Genomic DNA, 19,407 nt, shown 5'->3' on the forward strand with positions numbered 1-19,407 from the left:
GGTGACTTAAACCACTGAGTTATTTCTGCTCTTAGCTTTTTTTTAAAAAAAAAAACAGGCGGATGTGTTCACAATCCTTGCTAAACTTTCCCTTGAAACGTTAAATACCTCAACGCAAACGTTAAACAGAGCTGTTTGCGGCAGGCAATTCTGCAGCAGCTCCATCAATGCTGAGAAAATATATCCTTACCTCGAGGATGCAACAGAAAGCTGCCCCACTGTGATCCAGGCTCAAAAAGTTCTAAGTTCTACTTCATAAAGACACATTTTAATAAATTAACATTTATTGAAAATATCACATTAGCCTTTATTTTGCTCATTTGCCTCAGTGCAAAATTAAGCTATTTAACATGTAAATTATAATAACAGAACTGCAAGTAGCTTCATAAAATGAAAGACCAAATACACTTATAATAGGATCAGACTCTTTAATCTGGTGGATATGTAAGGGTGGGGTAGGAAGAATTTGTTTTAGGGTCTGATACACAACCTATCTTGTTCTTTTAACACGTATTTGTTATTAAAAGCCACTGTTTAGCAGTATAACATGCATCTAAAAATTGACAATATGGGGCATCATCCATTAAATATACTATCTGTAGACAAGAATAATTAGGGATGAGAAAGATTAAAATGAAAAGAAAAGCACCAGGGCTCCGAGGCCCTTCTAGAACGATGTATTCTGCAGGGAGGGTGTAATGCCATTCGTCAGCGCTCTACCGCGACATGCTGTAAGGACTAGTGTTTGGTCCATTTCTTGCATGTTTGCTGTAGAAATGCACTTCTTTGGAAAAGCAACCATCATAGGCTTTGCAAGTGCAGGGTTACTTCAGACACCCAATTTATTTGCCTGGGTGAGGACAACTTTCAGAACAGGCATGAAAGCAGAGGTCTCGCTGAAGTTGCTGGTGCTGACTATGTGAGTGTGGATGTTCAGTCCTTCCATGTAGTTGCGGGTCTCAATGCTCTTCACAATGCTGTGCAAACCACTAACGATGGTCGGAGAGAGCTGCGAGGAAGCCAAACAAGGCAGGTCAACTCAAAGAAAAATAGCCGGTACACTAATGCTAGGAGAATAAACGCCCTGAATGAAACCTCTGGCCCTCAGTAAGGTGCAGGACCTGGGTCTTTTAAGCAACGGTGATCTTCAGAGCAGAACCACACTAGGCACAGTCACTGGGAAGTCGAGCTGCCGACTTCAACCAGAAGATAACTCCCTCTGCCAGTACTGCAAACCATTGTCAGCCTTCACTGCTAGCCTCCTGCTGCAATTTCCTGAGCTGGGAGGCCTGCAGTGACCAACTCTGCTGCATGAAAAACATGCAGAGTTACACTGTCTTTGGGATAGGGTTCAAGTTAATCCTTCAGGAAAGATGTCCTTACAATGACTAGTCCTCTAACAAAGTCCTTAGAGATCTAAGTCCAATCCTTTATTCTGTCACAGACCTCCTGGAAAGCTTTGGAAAAATCTTCCAAAGTACTTACACATCTGACTTCCAGTGAAGTAAGTGAGCCTCAAATGTCTGCATCTTCTGATGTTTTCTGAGCCTAGGCTTTGCATGCCTAACGCTCTTGGCTGCAAATGTGGAAGCCTGCACTGTCTGCTCATTCTGCCAGCAAACGGGGACAGGGACCCTCCTGATGCCTTCACTTAGTGCCCAAAGCGAGGAGCTCTGGTGTCTGCCTCAGCATGGTCGCTGCACACCGCTATAAAATCAGTGACATGACACCACAACGCTGAAGTCTGCAGAGGTGCTTGGGGCCGAGCATCCTACCTAGCCACTACTGGGAAACGCATGGAAACATGCAACAAAAACATCTGGAGCATCCTTCTCAAAAGGAACAAATACCTTTTACATATCAGAGAGGGATCCAAACCACTGATGGATTTCTTGGCCATGATTTGCAATATCTTTTAGGAAAAAATGTCAAATCAAAACTTACTGTCTGTTCCCTAAGTTTGTCATACAGAAACTCCAGGCGTTTATTTGCATCATCCAGTTTCCTCTTGGTTTGCTGCAAGAGAAAAATATATTAAAATCAGAATAGTGTTCTGAATTTCACTGTTTTTTGTGATAAACGATTTAATTGCAAGGCGACCTGTGCAACACAATACCTTCATCAGCATCATTTTCCTAACACATCATTTGAATACGTCTGTACTTTTCACTCTGATTTTGCTAGGAAAGATAAGATGACATCTCTAGCTACCTACAGAGTAGTAAAACTTCAGAGGTATATCCCAAAAGTTACTGGTCATTTGCCAAACCCAGTGACATATCTGATATGGTCAATATGACAGAAGTACAAGTTACAGAAGGAAATTTGCTTGTGTTTAACTGGAAAGCACTGTTTTGCTGGATAGAAGATATTATTGGAATCAAGTATCCAGCAGCGCCACTCAGAACTTAAGGGCCACATGCAGTCACTGAAGAATGAATATATAAAACTCAGTCATCTAGGGCAAATTCTAATTATATTTTTTCATCTGCTTGTTCTTATGAACAGCTACAGAAATAGGAGGCTTTACTCCAGAATAATCAGAAGAAAGAAAAGAGTACTCAATCATCCAGAGTACAATTACAGGAACAAAAACAACAAGAAGGTCAACAGCATTAAAAACGGCATCAGTACATATGGGCATTGGTACTTCCTCTTAAATCACTATGCACACCAGTGCATCTTTACTTATGTAGTGCAACTTCCTCTGGCTACTGGAGAAGTTTCCCTGGATTAAATCACGGCAGAGAGATGGAAAAGTAAAAAAGCCTAAGGGAATGCTCCTGCTCAGGTGTCTGAAGACAGACTGGTGGCTCCCTGCTGTGCCAGAAATTAGGGAAGGCTGTTCATTCGGCAGAGGGCACAGAGGAGAATACTACATACGGACCTTTCAGGCCACGCGTGGAAGTCCCTTGAGTGATATTAATGCTGTCAACGGACTGAGGCACGCAAGAAAAAAGTATCCCAGGCAGAGCAGATAAGATGCAGCCTTTTTGACCAACTCTCAGATACATGACTTCGGGACAATCGTTTCAAAACCTCTGACAGGATGGGCACGCTAACTTCATTTTACAGATGGGTAAACTGAAGAGAAATAAATGTGTTCAACTAAACAGCAAGAAGCCTCTTCAAGCAAAGGAAATCAGGTGGAAGAAGTGCAAGTAGTTTGCTGTCCTGACCCTCTGCTTCCTGTTCTAGCCCCTAGGCAGTAACAACGCCTTTCAAGATGCCATTTTCCCCTCTGGTATATAGTAACCTAGTGGTGTCTGCATATGTGCTGACAGTAACTGACATATACAGTCAGGGCAGCACTTCTCATTACTGTGTGCCGGGAATGCTTGCCCAGCCTAAGAAAACCAGAGAGCGTTAACAAGCAAGGAAACAAATAGAGCTGGCAGAGCAGAAAAGCAATCCTTATGTGCAGACAGTGTGAACTGAATGCTTTTGTCCTCGTTGTGTGCTGGATGTCTGGGAGGAGGGGGAAAACACACTCACAGGAAGAAGAGGCCCAAGGGCCTGACTTCTATCCCTCTGCTCTGCAGGGTATTATTATTATTTAAAAAAAAAAAAAAAAAAAGCCTTTGAGCAATCAAACACTACTGAACTGTACAGGGTCTGTCCAAAAGAAGCCCATGGCCTCCAGCAGCTTCTGCAAAGGAGCGTGTGGGTGAGTCCACGAATAAACTGTTGGGCTGACACCCAAAGGGAAATGGTGGAGCAAGTATGTGCACAGCTCAAGTCAAAACTACTGCACCATTTCAGCCGGCTCTGTCGATGTAGCAAGGATGACACTGAACAGCCAGTGTACTGCTGTGCTGCCACAGAGCCCTCTGACAGCTCAGCTCCTGGCAGCAATAACAGGAGCACGAAGTCTGTGCTGCTGACCAAGCACATTTGCTGCCGAGTCCTCTGCACACCACCAGCCTGTCTTTCATCATCAGCCTTTCAGCATGCATGAGCTGAGCAGTCAGCATCTGTGCTTTAGGGCAGCGTGTTATTTACTGACCACTAGAAAAAACGAGAAGCTTTGAGATTGATGGCTCATTTACAAAAACCTGTCTGTCATAGGAAATGTTTATCCTATCCAGCTCTAGTGGTTGTGTTACAGCTCACAGCCTTTTCACTTTGCTGCTACCCATTGTTTCCCTTTTCAAATAGTTTTTTTTTTTTTTAATCAGAAATGACACATCACCAGTCAAAACCTGAAACATGTACTCACACATGCAAGCCTCAGCTCAGATATAACATAACACCAGCTGCTCCCTGCCCCAAATCATGAGCAGCAGGTAAGCACTGTCCTCTCTGACCAGCTGGGTGGAGGGCATGCCTCATCAGTGCCCACCTGACAGGAGGAAAAGGAGCCCTTTTTCTCTGACAACCACGGGGTCAAAACCTCAACCCTAACCAATTCCGACCCCCTTTAGGGAGAAGGCAGCAGAGAGCTGCACGAGAGGAGGTTGTGATGAGGTGACACAACCAATCCCTCTGTGCCCAGAAGCAGGCATCATCTTGCTCTCCCCATGAGGAGGACAGTAATGACCCACAGTCAAGGTCCTCAGGCAGATGGGCTGTCAGCAGGGCTATGCTCAGACTCAAAATGACCATGTCCTGAGCGCACACAGCTTTGCCACGCATTGCTTGTGGCTGCTCAAAGCAGCCCCTAGACAAAAAAAGTCTCTCCGACAGGAGAGGCTGCGAGAGCTAGCTGAGCAGCAGAAACCAGCACACTCATCTGAACACAGGCCTGCTCCAGGAGTGCTGCAGAGACTTACCGGATCTGAGGCAGACAGCAGGCACCTCTGGATAAGAGCTTCAAATGTGGTCTTCAGAATAAGGTGCTCCTCAGGAATGGGCTTCTTGGTAATCTTCTCTGTTGGCAGTGCCTGGACATGCTGAAAAACAGAAGAGACGAGGCTTTTTCAGGTCATTCTGTGACTACATGTAGTTTTAAACTAAACTGAGCTATTAGCCAGCTGGGCACAATTCCCCTCTTCCCTGCGGGCGTGTGGAGGTGACGTTATCAGCATCTGCCATCTTTCCCTCTGGAGGGCTGCACAATAGTGGAAGGAAGCACCTTCTTGGTCCATGCTGATGATTGTATTCACAGTCAAGGGTTACTTAGCGTCTAGGTGAAGATGACAATAGCGAAGTGCCAGCGTGCTGCAAAGCTAGTGATTAAAGAGTGAGCAGTGCACTCTTGAGGTACAGGATGCTACTCAAAGCAGCCGACAGCACTACAAGCTGCCCTGCACGGAATGCAAAAGGGACCTTCTGCTGTCTGTACCAGATACAGACAAAGCACAGTCACTGCACCGCCTGCTTAACCTGGTCTGCTAAGCCCTGCTGAGCCACGGCTGCGCTCTCCCACCTCCACGGGAGCATGGCCTGTTAAAAACAGTCAGAACAGTCCTCACTCGGCGAGGACAATCAAATCTAGCTGGCTTGTACTGCATCTATTATTAACACTGTGCCACTTTCTGGTGTGGACAAGGCCTCACACAAGGAGAAGAGGTTCTTCCGCTCCATGTCTGGCCAACAGGATCCCAACCCACAAGGCCCCACTGACGTACAAAACAAAGCCGTGAAGCACTGGGGTTACGTTACCTGGATAGCATTGCCGATCGGGGCGCCAGGGGCCCCCTCCGTGCTGGTTTTGGAGACGGCAGGAGGCACGATGCATGGCCCCAGGGGCTGGGGAGCGGGCTGGTAGGGACTCTGCAGCACGGGCTGCCCAGCCGGGAGGTGCGGAGGCTGGAAGCTGGGTGCACCCACGGGTGGTGCTGGAGCCGGAGGCTGCTGCATCTGAGCTTGTGGATCTGCCAGCGGGTTCATGATGGGGGAAGTGATGGGAACCGGGGGCATGAAGTTATCGGGGACCTGGGGAAAAAACAAGCTGTGTGTTTATCCTGCCGTCACAGCCGCACCACAACTCCCAGCAGAGCACAACTCTTAGCTCCCAACAACCAGTCTGTCTTCCCAACCCACGGCACTTGGGAGTTCAGCCAGGCACAGAGCTGAGCCCCCAGGCTTTACAAAGAGAAGCGGGCGATACAGGATTTTCCTTTGTTGAGGAGAACGTGTTCCTCTGGGAGCAGCTGCATGGGAAGAAGCACCTCGGGGCAATCATGTCCTCCAGCGTTCCCAACCCCGTGTGCTCTGCCTGTCCTCCTGCCCGCGCAGGGCAGGAGTCTGCTCAGCCTGCCCTGGTCACAAGAGCTCAGCACAGCCACTGAAGATCAGAGCAACTCACTCAGCTAAGGGCACAGAACAAAGATTTGGCAGACCAGCATTAACAGAACGACAGTTTGCACTAAGGTAAGCTAACCTACACCTAAAACAATTCTTATTATTTGTCATTATATTTAGATTTTAAAGTCTTATTTTCAAGGCTACTTTTTTTTTTGGTAGCCTTATCAATGTAGTACACGGGTCACAGCTAGCAACATGTACCAATAAAGCTTTTGAAAGGCTTTCAAGCTTCTGGCAAACAGGTTTGCACTAAGGCAGATTATGAATGCGTACCAGATTCATTCCTAAGCATCTGCCAGTCTTTACATATGAGCATTTCAGATTCAGAAAATGTTTTGTAAAGAGAAGAGATGACTAAATAAAATGCCGGTCTGTTGCAAGTCATACAGGAATCCAAACAGAAGTAAGAACTCTCATGAGAACGTGCACATTTCTCTGGGTGTGCATGGAAAGATTACAGGACACTGAATGCTACCCTGAATCAACGATGCCAGAATTAAAATAGCAGTTTGGACAGCAAGAAAAATACTCCCATTACACCACCAACAACAGTTATAAAAACAATGAATCACAGCAGTAAGATTTGTGTGTGGTGAATAACAACTTCTTAGTTAAGGGGAAAACAGTTGAAAACTATGCTTTAGCTTGAAATGCAAGTCTTCCATATTACAATAGCACATGTTGCAAGTCATTTCATATATCCTAAACCTACCCAGTCACACAGTGGACCTAAGGGAAACATGCAAACATTGCTGATGGGGGGCTGTTAAATACTCAGAGCCACAGGACAAACAGCATGACTCCTCATTTAGAGAGGAACCTATCCTTAGCACTTCACTACAGCAGAAGCTGCAGTTGCGACAAACATACAGCAGTAGCAGACACTGTTTCCAGAAGGATTTTTATCAGGTTCTCAGGTCAGTTATTCTCACTAACAACGTTCCCCCTCCTACCCAAGAGCCTTGACTTCTCTGAAAGGCGTCATGCTGACAGTATGGGATAAATGTCCAAGCACTGAGGCAGACAGGCACATGCAAAACTTCCTCTTTCCATCCTCCAAAAGCTTCTTCATCTTGAACCCCGGAGACCAAACCCCAAAGGTAGAGACTTTCGCCTCCACCACCCTCCTCCTCCTCGCTGTGAGAGCTCTGCATAGCCCAGGCTGACCCTTGCTTCCCAGATGCACTAGGCAACGCTGCTGCGGAAATATTTTAAACTAAAGCAGCACAGGGGACGAAAAGGCTCACTCTGCTCTGCGCCAAACGTCCCCAACTACTCCGCTCCGCCCTGCTGCAATCTAAATCCCTTTTACTAAACTACATTGTCTCTCTCATGAAAATTGTCTTACTCTCACCAGATCTCCTGGGGTCAGACCCTTAATCAGGATAAATTGCTTTCAGCTCCAAAGTCAGTAATCTGTAACAATTTGCACAGCCTTGTCATTTTGCTTAAGTATCATCTCCTGCAAAACTCATCTGCTTCACTGCAGATAAAAATAGTCCAAGGTATTTTCTTCCCTCAAACCAGGATCAATGTCGTTATTAACAACAACTTAACCAAAAAGCCACCATTTCTTTAGAGGCTTAAACACTGAGGGAGATGATGCATATTGGAAAGGCATGAAGGCCATTTCTGTTCATGAGGTACAGATTTTGTTTGCTTATAAACCTTCTTGTTTCTTCGCCTGTCAACAAATTTCCCAGGAGCAAGCTAAGCTACTGCTTTTCAAATGGACACCGCTCAGTTGTGTTGAGATGGAGTTTCCTAGAGTACCTTCTTCTTCTTGGCAGCTCTGTTCAGAGCAGGAGGGTCATTCCAGCCGTTCTGAGGCCCTGGGACAAAAAGGGGAAAAAAAAGAGACTGTAAATATCTCGGAGGAGGGGAAGGAGGCCTCTTTGCCTCAGAAGCCATGGGGAACACCGTTAAGTTGCACACGTTCCCTGAGTGCTGCTGCTGCTATCGCATGCTGCGACAGCTTTTTACATTACAATCCGCTGTGTTCCCAGCAACACAATGAACAGAGAAAGAAGAGGCATAAAAGGCAACAGGAGACTCGAACATTTCCAGCCAGGTTCACCCAGCCACACTAGAGACACAAGGGAGCCATAAACCAGGTTTTCCTGGCCAACTACACAAGATTTGTGATGGCTTTGTGTCCTGAGAGCAGAGCTGAGCCGCTGGGGCAAGCTGGTGAAGTCTGGCTCTTTGCGCCACGGCCAATTCATTTGAAACGGGAAGAAGAAAGGAGCACGTCTGTGCAGAATCACTTCCAGTCAGCCTGGGATGTTTTTCTTGTAAGAAGCCTTAAGCTCTTCAAAGAAATGGCACACTGTGCAGCTGCGAGATTTGTACCCCAAAGCTCAGGTTAGTGCGTTAGAAATGGTTCCCATCTTGTCACGGAGCACATGTAATTGGGATCACAGCACTTTTATCTTGGCATTACTGCGGCCTCACCGAGTAATCAGGATTTGTTGCACAAAGCCACAGAAAGCCAACAAAACCAAATCCCCGCTCAATGGACTTTTTTACCACAGTGTTTTTCACTTAGCAAATGATAAATTCACTTTATACAGCAGACTGCAACATCACTGCAGAATTAGCTTATCTTGACATTTCATTTGTTCCTGAGCCTTTTTTAAACAAGTTCCATATCCAGAATATTTTGAAGAGGTAAATGAAAAACAAATTAAAACCCCTTTCACATCTGATTTTTCATTAACCAAAGGCAGTGCAATCTCCTGACAGCCATTTGTCTCAGGAGCTCCGGCCTTCCCTATCCAGAACATCCCTTCCCAGAATGTTTCCGATATAGGAAATCTAATTTCTGCAGTGCTGATAATGAAAATACATTATGAAAACCTCCCAGACTGTTGCTGCTATTAATTTCTTGGAATAATTTGCTTTGAGGGGAGAAAGGAGGAAAAAAAAAAAAAAAAGGCAAAACAGCCTTCATTTCTGTGGTTAAAAACTCCAAATAGGTTGTTATTGGTTTTAATTAAGGCATTAAAAATTGATTTGATTAAAATGTAATTGGCAAACAGCATTGCATTTAACATTCTCTGAAGAACATATGCATTACTGATATCTGTTCAATTAATTTCATGTAGTGGCTGTAATGATTTTGACATTATGTGGTACCTAGATCACCTGGCAAGAGAGGGGCCTGGTCTTGAGTTGGCAGGTTTTCTGCAGATAAAAATGCAAAGAGAGCTAAAAAACAGTTTCTGTTTAAAAACTAAAAACAACCTGTCTGTAACTTTTAATTAGCAGTTTAGTTTCAATAAGCAAGAGAAGTCAGGAGAAAAAAAATGCCTAACTATAATGCCAATCTAGAGAAAAAACAATTGCCCAACCCATCCTGTGGAATTGCTTTTGTCTGCTTTCCCTGAAAACAAGCCTGGATCTCTTCCCACGTATAAGTCGGTGTTTCTAGTTGTTTCTAACAAACGTTGCAGAATCCCGGCCTGCTCGTCTGTTCTGCATTCTCACTTTCTATTCTTACCAGCCAGCGGAACTGACAGACCATTACTCTGTCTCCTCACCATCATTTTACCTTTCTAGAAAGCTTTTAAGGAGATATGTAAACTACTTGACTTCAAGGGAATGTCAAGTTTTTCCCCTGAGTCAAGGCTTTCTCTCGTCTGCACCCAGCATGGCAAAAATGTCATGTTTACAGAGAAGCTTTACACCTGCATGAAAAGACAAGTTGCCTGCTCAAACTGAGATGCAAATCCAGAAGGCAAAACAACAACAACACTCTGCCATTTCAAAGAGGAGAAACAGCAGGATGAGACAACTACCGTGGAATACTCAGGTCCCTGGGGTGGTTTTAGTGCATTTATAGTTCTGGTACAAACACTTGACTAAACTCAGATCTGTGCTATCACTATTTCGAACAAGAAGCAATACGCTGGAAATTAAAACTGTCTTCAAATCAGGTTCAAAGATCTTCTGTTGCCAAAGTGAGAAAGGCTAAAAGAGAAATTAAATGTGGGCTTAGCTACTGATGGAAGCTCCAAGCAGTGCTTAACATACTCATTTTTATACGTTTGCAGAAAAACAGGGAAGAGAAGAGAAAAGCAGTTCTGTAAGTACGTACATCTTTAACTGCATGCTAGTTCAATGGCCAGATGCTTTCCAAGACTTCAAATTCCCAATTTTTCCTCTCCCCCCTCCATCTTAATGAATCACATTTGCAAAGTGAACATAATGTTCCCAAATCCGATCATGGTAACACACAGAAACACAGCAATTCAAAGCCAAGATGAGCATAACTATATGCTCTGCACCAGAACATTGGGAGTTACAGGTAAGATCTACTTGTGGCTATAGATTTTTGTGAGCTCTATATAATCATATACAAACACGTCTAAGTGACACAGTGTCCCTGAAAAATTTGTTGATGGTTAAGCATATACTGTGTACTTTCAGTACTGGCTGTCTGCTCATCACAGCTGCTGGGCAAAATGCAAACAGTACCACTAATTCTCAGAAAACTTAATGAAAAGCACAGTACAGACAAGTTTGAAGTGAAATCTGGCAAGGCAATGCTGATGACTGATTCAATTTTTCTTGTACTAATATGACCTAGGAAAGATACGTTAGACCACAGTCAGTGTGGACTACGCAGTGGTTTTAGAAGTAGACCAGTATTGTCATTAACGTCCTCAATTTCTATTGTCCAAAACAGAGTGCCTTACCACTCAGAGCGCCATATGGACTGTATCACTTCACTGTTAATGCAAGGAACTTAAGCGACAAGTCTCTGAAGTGCCTGCCAGTGACGCAAATACAGTAGTAAAATGGATAAGAAAGAACAATTTTCTTGTTCCTTGCATTTATTTGAAGGCGCAGAAGCAATGCCGTCTGCATTATAATGTGCTGCTCCACATCTCAGCCTTAGAAAACTTCCCAACAAATCTTCCTCTACCCATTTTAATAATCCCTCTGATAGAGATATAAGTTACGCTTGCCCTAGCGCATGGAGTCAAGAGAAGTCCCACTACTGTATCTCAAAGGGGAAGAGAGAAGACACCACGTCTGGCTGCGGAACGGATGGAAACACCAACTACCTCAAAAAAAGGCTGCTGCTTACCCGGCAGCCACGGCTGCCACACCACACTGATCACCTTTTGGACAGAGCCCAAGACTGCTTCTCCCTTAAACAGGCGCACGTGTGCCAACACTGTCACGAGCAGGGGTGTTTCCCAGCCCCACAGACAGCAGGAGCATCTACGTGCAGAACCTCTGTGACCAGGACGAAGGTAACAAGTCTTTTCTGCACTGCCTCACCTCAGGAAGCTTTTAAGAGAAGAGGCAGTCACAGTGGGGTGCTTAAGGCCTGGCAGCAGAGACACTGTCCCTGAAACACCCCTCAAACACTGGCTAATATTCCCTCTGCTCCCTACTCCCAGATGTGGCCCTTGGCGCTCTAGCTGGACCACCTGGCTGTAAAGTACATGTTTAGAACAGGACTGCTCCTAATTCCTCCACAGCATGACATATTCAAGGCTACTGTTTCAAACTTTCAAAGAAAGGCTAAGAAAAAAAGGCTGCTAATGAAGACACAGGTTTGTTATCATGAGCAAGGTCACTGGACCACAGCAAACAGTTACATTCAAGAACTCCTGTGCATCCCAGCGAGTCATTCTTCCTCACCTCGGCAGCGTGCTCTTAGCATGCAAGCTCCAAACGTGCTCTTACGGGCTAGCAACATACGTATGCTTTAGATCAATGACTAGGAAAGAGGCCATGTAAAAGCATTTCTAAATCACTTCTGATCATCTTAAGGCATTCACAGCTACAGTAAATCCCATCACACTAATGGCTAGGGAAAAAAATAATGAAAATGAGGTGATGCCACAGAAAATGCTTTTTGAATTAAATATACAGCAAATCCTGGGCTTGACCTGCCTCTTACAAAGAGGAGATGCACTGAGAAATTACGTTTACAAAATTGTTCTGCAAGAGAACCCAGGCTTTTGCTCTCCAGCCACACAGCAGTTTGGTGCTGGCCTCACAACCCTAAAACCGTGCCACCATCCATCGTCAGCAGATGATAATCTCACAACAACACGGTGCTGTAGCACTGTGTCTTAGGCGAGACAGACAAAGGCTCTGTGTCCACAGCAAGGTCTGACTCAGAGAAAGACTGCCCACACTGCTGAGGAAGCACTCACTGCAGCGACATAGCTGTATTACCACCAGATGCAGAGGAAAGATGACGTGTGTTTTAGAAATGCTGTGAATTAATCTTCAAGCACAAATAAACTTATTGTGGAGCATTCACAAGGAAAACATGCACACACAACCTCGAGTGAGCAAGCCAAACGTCCTCCCTTCCCTGCTCGCCCTCCCCCCGTTCAAGCGCAGACCTGTTCTCTGGGATGCAGGAAGATCACTGGCTGCAGGCAGAGTACCTGTTGGTCCAGTAGGCAATGCATAAGCCACAGAAGGTGCTGGAGGTCCTGGCCTGCCATGCTGAAAGGATGCGCCAGAAGGAGGCAGGGGGAAGGAAGAGGCAGGATTCAAGCTGGTCGGAGAGGGCTGAGGCTGCCCGGGGTACAGCGGGGAGGGCATGGCGTGGGAAGGGGCAGACGGTAAGTACGGAGGAGTAGGGTTAGGGGCAGGGTTAGGGTAAGAGGCTGAAGCAGGGGCAGTGATAGGCTGCTGAGGCTGATAGGCAGCTGGTCCCCCCGTTCCAAAAGGGTACTGCTGTGTGGCCTGATACGCTACAAAGGGGGAGAAAAGAAGAGATTCAGTCAGTAACTTTGTAACAGAGGGGGCAGGTTTCATCTCTCTCCGCTTCCTTCACCATCTGACCCTCCTCTCTTCCTGTACCTTCCCCCCTCCAGCTGCTTATCCGGTTATCCAGGTCCCACTCCCAGACGACCCCTCGTACTTGGAGGACTGCTTAAAACCTCAGCTGCAGGAGCAGGCAGCCGGAGAAAGGACTGCCTCAGCCACAAGGACTTCGTTCTCTCCCTGGACTCGCTGCCTGGAGCCATCGCTCGAGGCGGTGTTGGAGGGGCAGGGCACTGTTGCTCTGGGGGTTTTCTGCAACACTGTAAACCTCACAGTGCCGCATCCAGGAGGAAAAATGCCTGTCCCAGATTTGCACAAGGAGAAACTCCAAACCAAGGAAGTGAATGGCAGTCTCTGCAAGTCGGTGCAAGCTCACAGCCTCTCACGGCAGACCCTGAGGCTTAACTTCACTAACTCTTCTCTGACCATCTGCGTCCTCGAACCATTTTCTCCTAACTTCTGCCGGTACTTCCAGACTCCTGCTTTTAAGTATGCTACTGCACTGTCCCCTTCCTAGCTCATCTCTACCACTGCCTTTGTTCCCCACTTCCTCCTCAACCCCTCTCTCCTTTCCCAGTGCGAATTGTATAGGCCCAGACACACACATGAGCTGGGTCCCTGCTCGCCAGCTCTGTGCCACCGCTCCAAGACTCACTTGGGGGTTTGACCCCAACAGAGCTTTAGGAAGGGCCAGCTGGAAAGCAAGTCTCAAATTTGTTGGCAGACACCAGTTTCTGACAGATGGTGCCTGACACCTGGTCCCCACCAAGAAGCAAAACCCCTCAGAAGCAGTTATTAGGAGTCTTCTTTCCCAAGAAACAGAACTGGTTTGATTTAAGTCCTCCCAACCCCAAGGAGGGGACCAGCTTTCCCCAGTAAACAGGGCCTTCTTGCCCAGCTGGCCCAACTGTGCGGGAGGGAGAGGGGAGCTGCTGCTACTTACTCTGTGGGTATGCCGGTCGGGCCCCCGCTTGCGAGTACATGTTGTAACTGGAAGATGTGGCTTGCTGAGGTGGCATGTTGGGGTTAACAGCACCTGGCATGATAAACCCTGGAGGCGGCGGATTGTCTCCCTGCAAAACAGGATTGCAGTAGAAAGGGAGGGGGAGAGACAGGATTTAGTTGGCGATGGCAATGCAGCACGGAAGCAGAACTGTAGTGAAATGACCAGCTCCCGTTTAAAGGCCTTAAACCCCATTCCCTTTAAGAGCCATCCGCACAGAGATAAATAGCTCCAACCGTCCCCCTGCCTTTGGATACCCAACATTTTGCCCTGCGTAACAGCGAAGCACAGTCAGACGTGTTAAGTGTGATTTCAGTAGCAGAGGATCACGCAACTTGCTGCCCAAGGAAGAGGTTCTTGTGCAGCACTATCTGTTACTCAGAGTCAGAGATGGCCCTGCCAGCCATCGGCTTTCAGCTTAGTGACTTAAATTCTGATACTTCTGATTTCCGTGGGAAAGAGGAGAGGAACAACTAGTATCATCACACTTCAAATATTCTAGTGTGGGGCAATAACCGTGGAGCTGGGGAGCTCAGGTCACCTGAGCTCCCACATGAGGCTTTTCGGAGCTGCTCATCTGGGCAGCAGCCACGCATACAGCAAAGGACGCAGAGGGAGCAAAACCTGAGCAGACTTGGAACCCGTTCCTTCCGCCTAGCCGCAGGCTGCGTAAAGCACAGACTGCACCGGGTACATATCAGAGCGAAGCAGGGTCTCGCAGAGAGGAATAATGAAGGTTATACCTGTGTGTCAGAGGGACAGCCTGCAGGAGGATGGCTGGGAAGGGCAGTAGGAGTTTTGTTACTCCAGGTAGTGACAGTAGGGGCAATTCTAACCTGAATTGAACAAAGAAATACCAATCATGGAAAACAAAACAATAGAAAAGTCTAAAGGGTATCACAAAGTGCGATGCAAAGAGGTGAATGCAAAAAAGTTTGCATGCTGGGACTTCTAACACAGCCATAAAATCAAACTGATGTAGGAAAAGGCTATTAAAGACAGACTAAATCACTGTGCACTGAAACCGAAGTGACTTGCAGAGTGAAGACAAAGCATAGAGGAGGGGGTAATTACAACAGGCCGTGAAGCAAGTGCAGTGTTACACATGCCAGTAAGCCAGGTCTGCCACAACATTACTATCACAAAGCCCTCTGGTATTGCATTTTCCTAACTACTGCAGAAGCTCCCCCCGGGCTACTGTATAGCAGGCACCAAGCATCGCTAACCACCGCTTGTACATTACATGTCCTGTGTTACATTCAAACTTACTGCCTCACACAGATGCAGTTTGTTTAAATTAAGCTTAACACCTATTAAAAAAAAAGTTAAAACCTGAAAAACAGCTCTCCCACAAGCATCTTTCTTAACGATACCCAGCAGGTCTCCACAGCCCCTGCTGGGTATCAGATGCCTCCTCTGCTAAACCTTCCTTATTTGCCACCCCGAAGCCCTTCAGCTCCATATCACCATTGCTGCCCTCCCTCCTGATGGAGCGGAAGGCAAGACCCCCCCTCGCCCCCCCACCTTGCCTGCGATGTCCCGGAGCGAGGAGGAGCCGTGCCAGGCAATGGGATGCGCAGCCTGTGGCCAGCAGTAACATGAGGAGGAGCCTGACACCTCCATCTCAGCAAAGGCCGAGTGAAAGCCACAACCCCGAGGTTCTGGCTGCCTCGGCTGACTTCAGCGCACCTACCCCTAACGCTGCACAGTGCTGGGCTAACGCTGTAGTGAACAGCTGCTGTCAATGTCTGCATAGCTCAGCACCGGAGTGATTTCAGTGATTTTTCCTTCTCCTTTGATACTTGTTCTTTTCAAGCTAAAAATAGCACGCAAAAATCCACGGCACTGAACTGCTGCCATCCACTGCTGCCTTGAGCTGGAACAAGCTCATACATGTACTTTAAGCAGAAATCAAACAAAACAGGGATCATAATAAGACTCAAATATGTCATTTCTTTTCTCTTCTGGTTCAACACACCACTACGCCCTGTTCTGACACAGCCCTGGCCACTTCAAGCCCTTCCCGTAACCCCCACTCAGCACGAGCTCCCTGGAAAGCCAAGAGCCGGAGAGGGTAACTCACTTGCGGTGTGCTCATGGGTCTGTGTTACACCCAGGCTTTCTATCGTGTGCATTTCTCAAACGGCAGGGAAAACGTGAAATGGTGATTTAGAAAGCATTGCTAAGATCACGCCATCTAGAGGAAAGCTGGTTTTCCCACAGCCAAACAGGACGGGGGGACTGCAAATATGCAGCATCGTTTCTAGATGGAATTCATCGGTTGCCAGAAGGAAGGTCAGAGACAGGAAAGAAAAGCTGAGGCAATTATTGGCACTGACACATTTAAAATCAGATGTAATGGCGTTAGCAAGGTAATGCTCCAAGAACAGGATGAAGGCTTTGTTCCTTCTGAAATCTACCTCGTTAACACCCTGGAGAGAAAGCAAAGGTTTCCCTGCAAAGGCATCCACAATCATCGATACAGAGGGGAAAAGAACAACCCCCCCCACCCGCTTCTCAGCTATCCTTTTTCCTTCCTGTCCCCGTTTTTCTGGCAAGTGGTGTCTGAAGGGCAGCACTGGCAGCTTGTGTCCATCTCCTCTGTGTAAGGACAACGTCCACATCGCTGACGTTTCTGCTCTCGAAAAAACCCAGCCCAGAGCCCTTGTGCACAAAAAGGCCAACCGCTCTCCAGGACTTGGCCGAGTGATGAAGGGCTTGGCAATGCTCTTTAAGTGGACGCACAGCCAGGGCTGCACACCATGCCACGCTCCAGGGACGGCCAGCGTCCTGCCATGCGGTCTGATGCAATGCCATCCTCGGGCTGGCAGTGAAACAAGGGCATCTGCTTGCCTCACTTCTCCTCTTCCTTCCTGCACACCCTCCAGCTCCCTTCCTAACCCCATACTCACCGGCTCAATCTTTCAGCACAGCTCACGCTCAGCTCTGCCCAGGCCTGCCTCACTCGCTGCCCATGCTGCCAGGCCCTGGGAGGTGGCTTTTTGGGTGGCTTGGCCATCCCAGCAACAACTGCAGGAACAGGCCTTGAGTTTGCTGCTGCTACTCAACAACTTGCGCAGCCAGCACTAGAGCAGCCCATGTGGGAGCATGGGGGAAAATAACCAGCCCCAGAAGAGGCTGCTGAGTGGCACGAGCAAGCCCCGAGGGTTGCAGAGGTGGGGCTAAACCAGGGACAAAGAGAGCAAGCAAAAAGAAATGCCACAGCTCTTTCGCACTGTTGTCCACAGCACTGGAACATTTTGAATGAAAAGGGGGAGAAAACTGCTCTCCGGAGCCAGGCTACTTGACAAGGTGTTTGGGAGATGTTTGCAGAGACGGAGCAAAGGGAGGCACAAATTAATTCTGCCCACAAGGCTCTTGGTGGGTACGTCATACGCTCACAGCTCAAATCAAGAGAAAGGAAAACCAACTGCTCTACCCATCATTTTTCCAGAACCCAAGCACAACGCCCCTCCGTAGACCACTTACCTGTTGGTAATACTGCTGTGCTGGAGGTTGGGGTCCTTGCATCTGTCCAGCCACAGAGCCAGCTCTTGCTTTGGGCATGGGCTGTCTCTCATATAGTGTCTTCAGGGCCTCCTGGCCCACCGGGAGCTCCCCTTGAGCTCTGCAAAGCCTGTCCCGCAACAGCACAATGTTTGGCTGCAAACAGGAGAGCACAGCAAAGAAAGGTCAACCGTGCCGCCTGCCATCCAGCGCGTCACGCCAAGCCGCCAGCTGACCACGCACCAGTGAGCTCTATTTCAGAAACCTGCTCAGCTGTATTTAACAGAAACAAGACTTTTCTGCAGGAGAAACATGGCCATTGGACCAGCCTTACATGCGATTTGGAACATAGTCCCTGCCTCCCACTTGGGCTACACATTCCCAAGCTGGCCTGCCCACAAACACCAGCTCACCAAGGAGGGGAAATCAAAAGGAAAAACAACCAAGTATCAAGATACATGTTTCACTGCATGCATGGGTTGTAGCAAGGACAGCTGCCTCTTCAGCGGTCACTGGCTGCAGGACACAGCTGTGAAACAGAAGGGGAGAAGAACGAGATCGCGCAGTTCTGCCAGCTGTGGGAGACCAACACAGGGACACAAGCACAGTGACAAAAGGAACCAAGTGGCATGCAACAGCCAGCCTGCAAAACCCAGGATTTGTAGCAAGGTACCTCAGGAGAGGCAAACAGCCTGGCCATTGCATCCTGAGGTATGTTTCAGAAGCAGTTCTGCAGGCTAAATGCACTACGCAGACCTCTGCTTGAAGTGAGCCTGTTAAGACAGGCAAGGAGCAAAGTGGGGGGGGGGGGGGGAAGGGGGGGCTCATGTACCTGGTTGGTGTTTGCCGGGAGAAATGTCAAAGCTGCAGCAATGCTGCCCTGTGCAGCCAGGAGATTGGCGTACTGGCTCATCTTCTCGGCCAAGAGGGCTCCCACGGCGTTAGGGTCCACGGCCTGGGTGAGCTGCACGGCTTTGCGCAGGATCACGACTTTCTCTATTAAGTCCTGGAAGATCAGGATAAAGAAAAGGGAATGAGGACAAGGAGGTGAAGCAGACACGGGCTAACCGCTCTCTGTGTGGGCTGCTCCTCGGGTCAGCGCTAGCAGGATTGTCTCCGACACTGTAAAGGCCAAACCAAGCACACGGGTGGCTATGGTCATGCCAAAGGCATCGCCTTCCCAGCGCGTGAGATGATAGAACAGCAACTACACACCAAAAGGGCCTAATGGCAAAGCCAGCAGTGTGCTGTGTACAGCTCCATGACAAAGGAAGTTTATTTAAGCAGGATTTCAGAGCCCTAGCAGCAATAAGCACATTCACCAAAAGAATACTCTTTCATAAAGTATTTGGTGAGAGCCAAGAGCACGGATGGCAAACATCGCTCCCACCACAACACCTCTTGCTATTACAGCCTGGGGCACCTCATGTTCCATGCAGCGTTTCAGTGGGCAAAGCCAAACCACTGAAAGTAAGAAGGATCTAACACTTTCTTTAGAAGAGCTGTCTACAGTTTTCTGGCTGTAACTGCCAAGATAGTCTTCCAGATATTCACCGGAAATCCTCCGTATCTTGTTTTCTTTCCATGCTCTCAAGAACAGAGCCACTGTGAGTTGGGTCCTCTCCTAGCACTAAGTAACAGAAATACTTTCTGGTCTGTTCTCTCGAGTTGTGCTATTTTCTTGCTCACTGTATTATACTGAAGGTACTGCAAATGCTGATTTCTCAATATTAACATGCAGTCCCTCTTCTAAACCTTAACGTAAGAGATTTAATGAGAGTACACCACAAACGAATTCCAACAATAGATCACTAATAAGGCTGTTTACTGACCGTTCAAATACA

At 47.5% G+C, this 19,407-nt stretch overlaps 1 protein-coding gene across 18 annotated transcripts in view; it reads right to left on the minus strand.

Annotated features, from left to right (window-relative positions):
* Window positions 1–414: 414 nt before the first annotated feature.
* The window catches only part of SEC31A (SEC31 homolog A, COPII coat complex component), a 47,089-nt gene continuing 28,096 nt past the window's right edge, over window positions 415–19,407 (minus strand). For 4 of the 18 annotated variants that reach the window (XM_064510347.1, XM_064510341.1, XM_026102759.2 and 1 more), the window contains 11 exons: window positions 18,396–18,569; window positions 17,546–17,719; window positions 14,800–14,892; window positions 13,997–14,126; window positions 12,624–12,980; window positions 9,388–9,435; window positions 8,023–8,081; window positions 5,605–5,877; window positions 4,773–4,892; window positions 1,945–2,016; window positions 415–1,009 (listed from right to left, as the gene is read on the minus strand). In XM_064510347.1, coding sequence (XP_064366417.1) covers window positions 830–1,009; window positions 1,945–2,016; window positions 4,773–4,892; window positions 5,605–5,877; window positions 8,023–8,081; window positions 9,388–9,435; window positions 12,624–12,980; window positions 13,997–14,126; window positions 14,800–14,892; window positions 17,546–17,719; window positions 18,396–18,569 — 1,680 coding nt within the window. In that variant the 3' untranslated portion in view covers window positions 415–829. The remainder of the gene's footprint in view (window positions 1,010–1,944; window positions 2,017–4,772; window positions 4,893–5,604; window positions 5,878–8,022; window positions 8,082–9,387; window positions 9,436–12,623; window positions 12,981–13,996; window positions 14,127–14,799; window positions 14,893–17,545; window positions 17,720–18,395; window positions 18,570–19,407) is intronic. The other 14 variants (XM_064510351.1, XM_064510348.1, XM_064510355.1 and 11 more) reach the window with 11 other exon arrangements.

The sequence above is a fragment of the Dromaius novaehollandiae genome, chromosome 4, assembly GCF_036370855.1.
Source record: "Dromaius novaehollandiae isolate bDroNov1 chromosome 4, bDroNov1.hap1, whole genome shotgun sequence".
NCBI lineage: Eukaryota > Metazoa > Chordata > Aves > Casuariiformes > Dromaiidae > Dromaius > Dromaius novaehollandiae.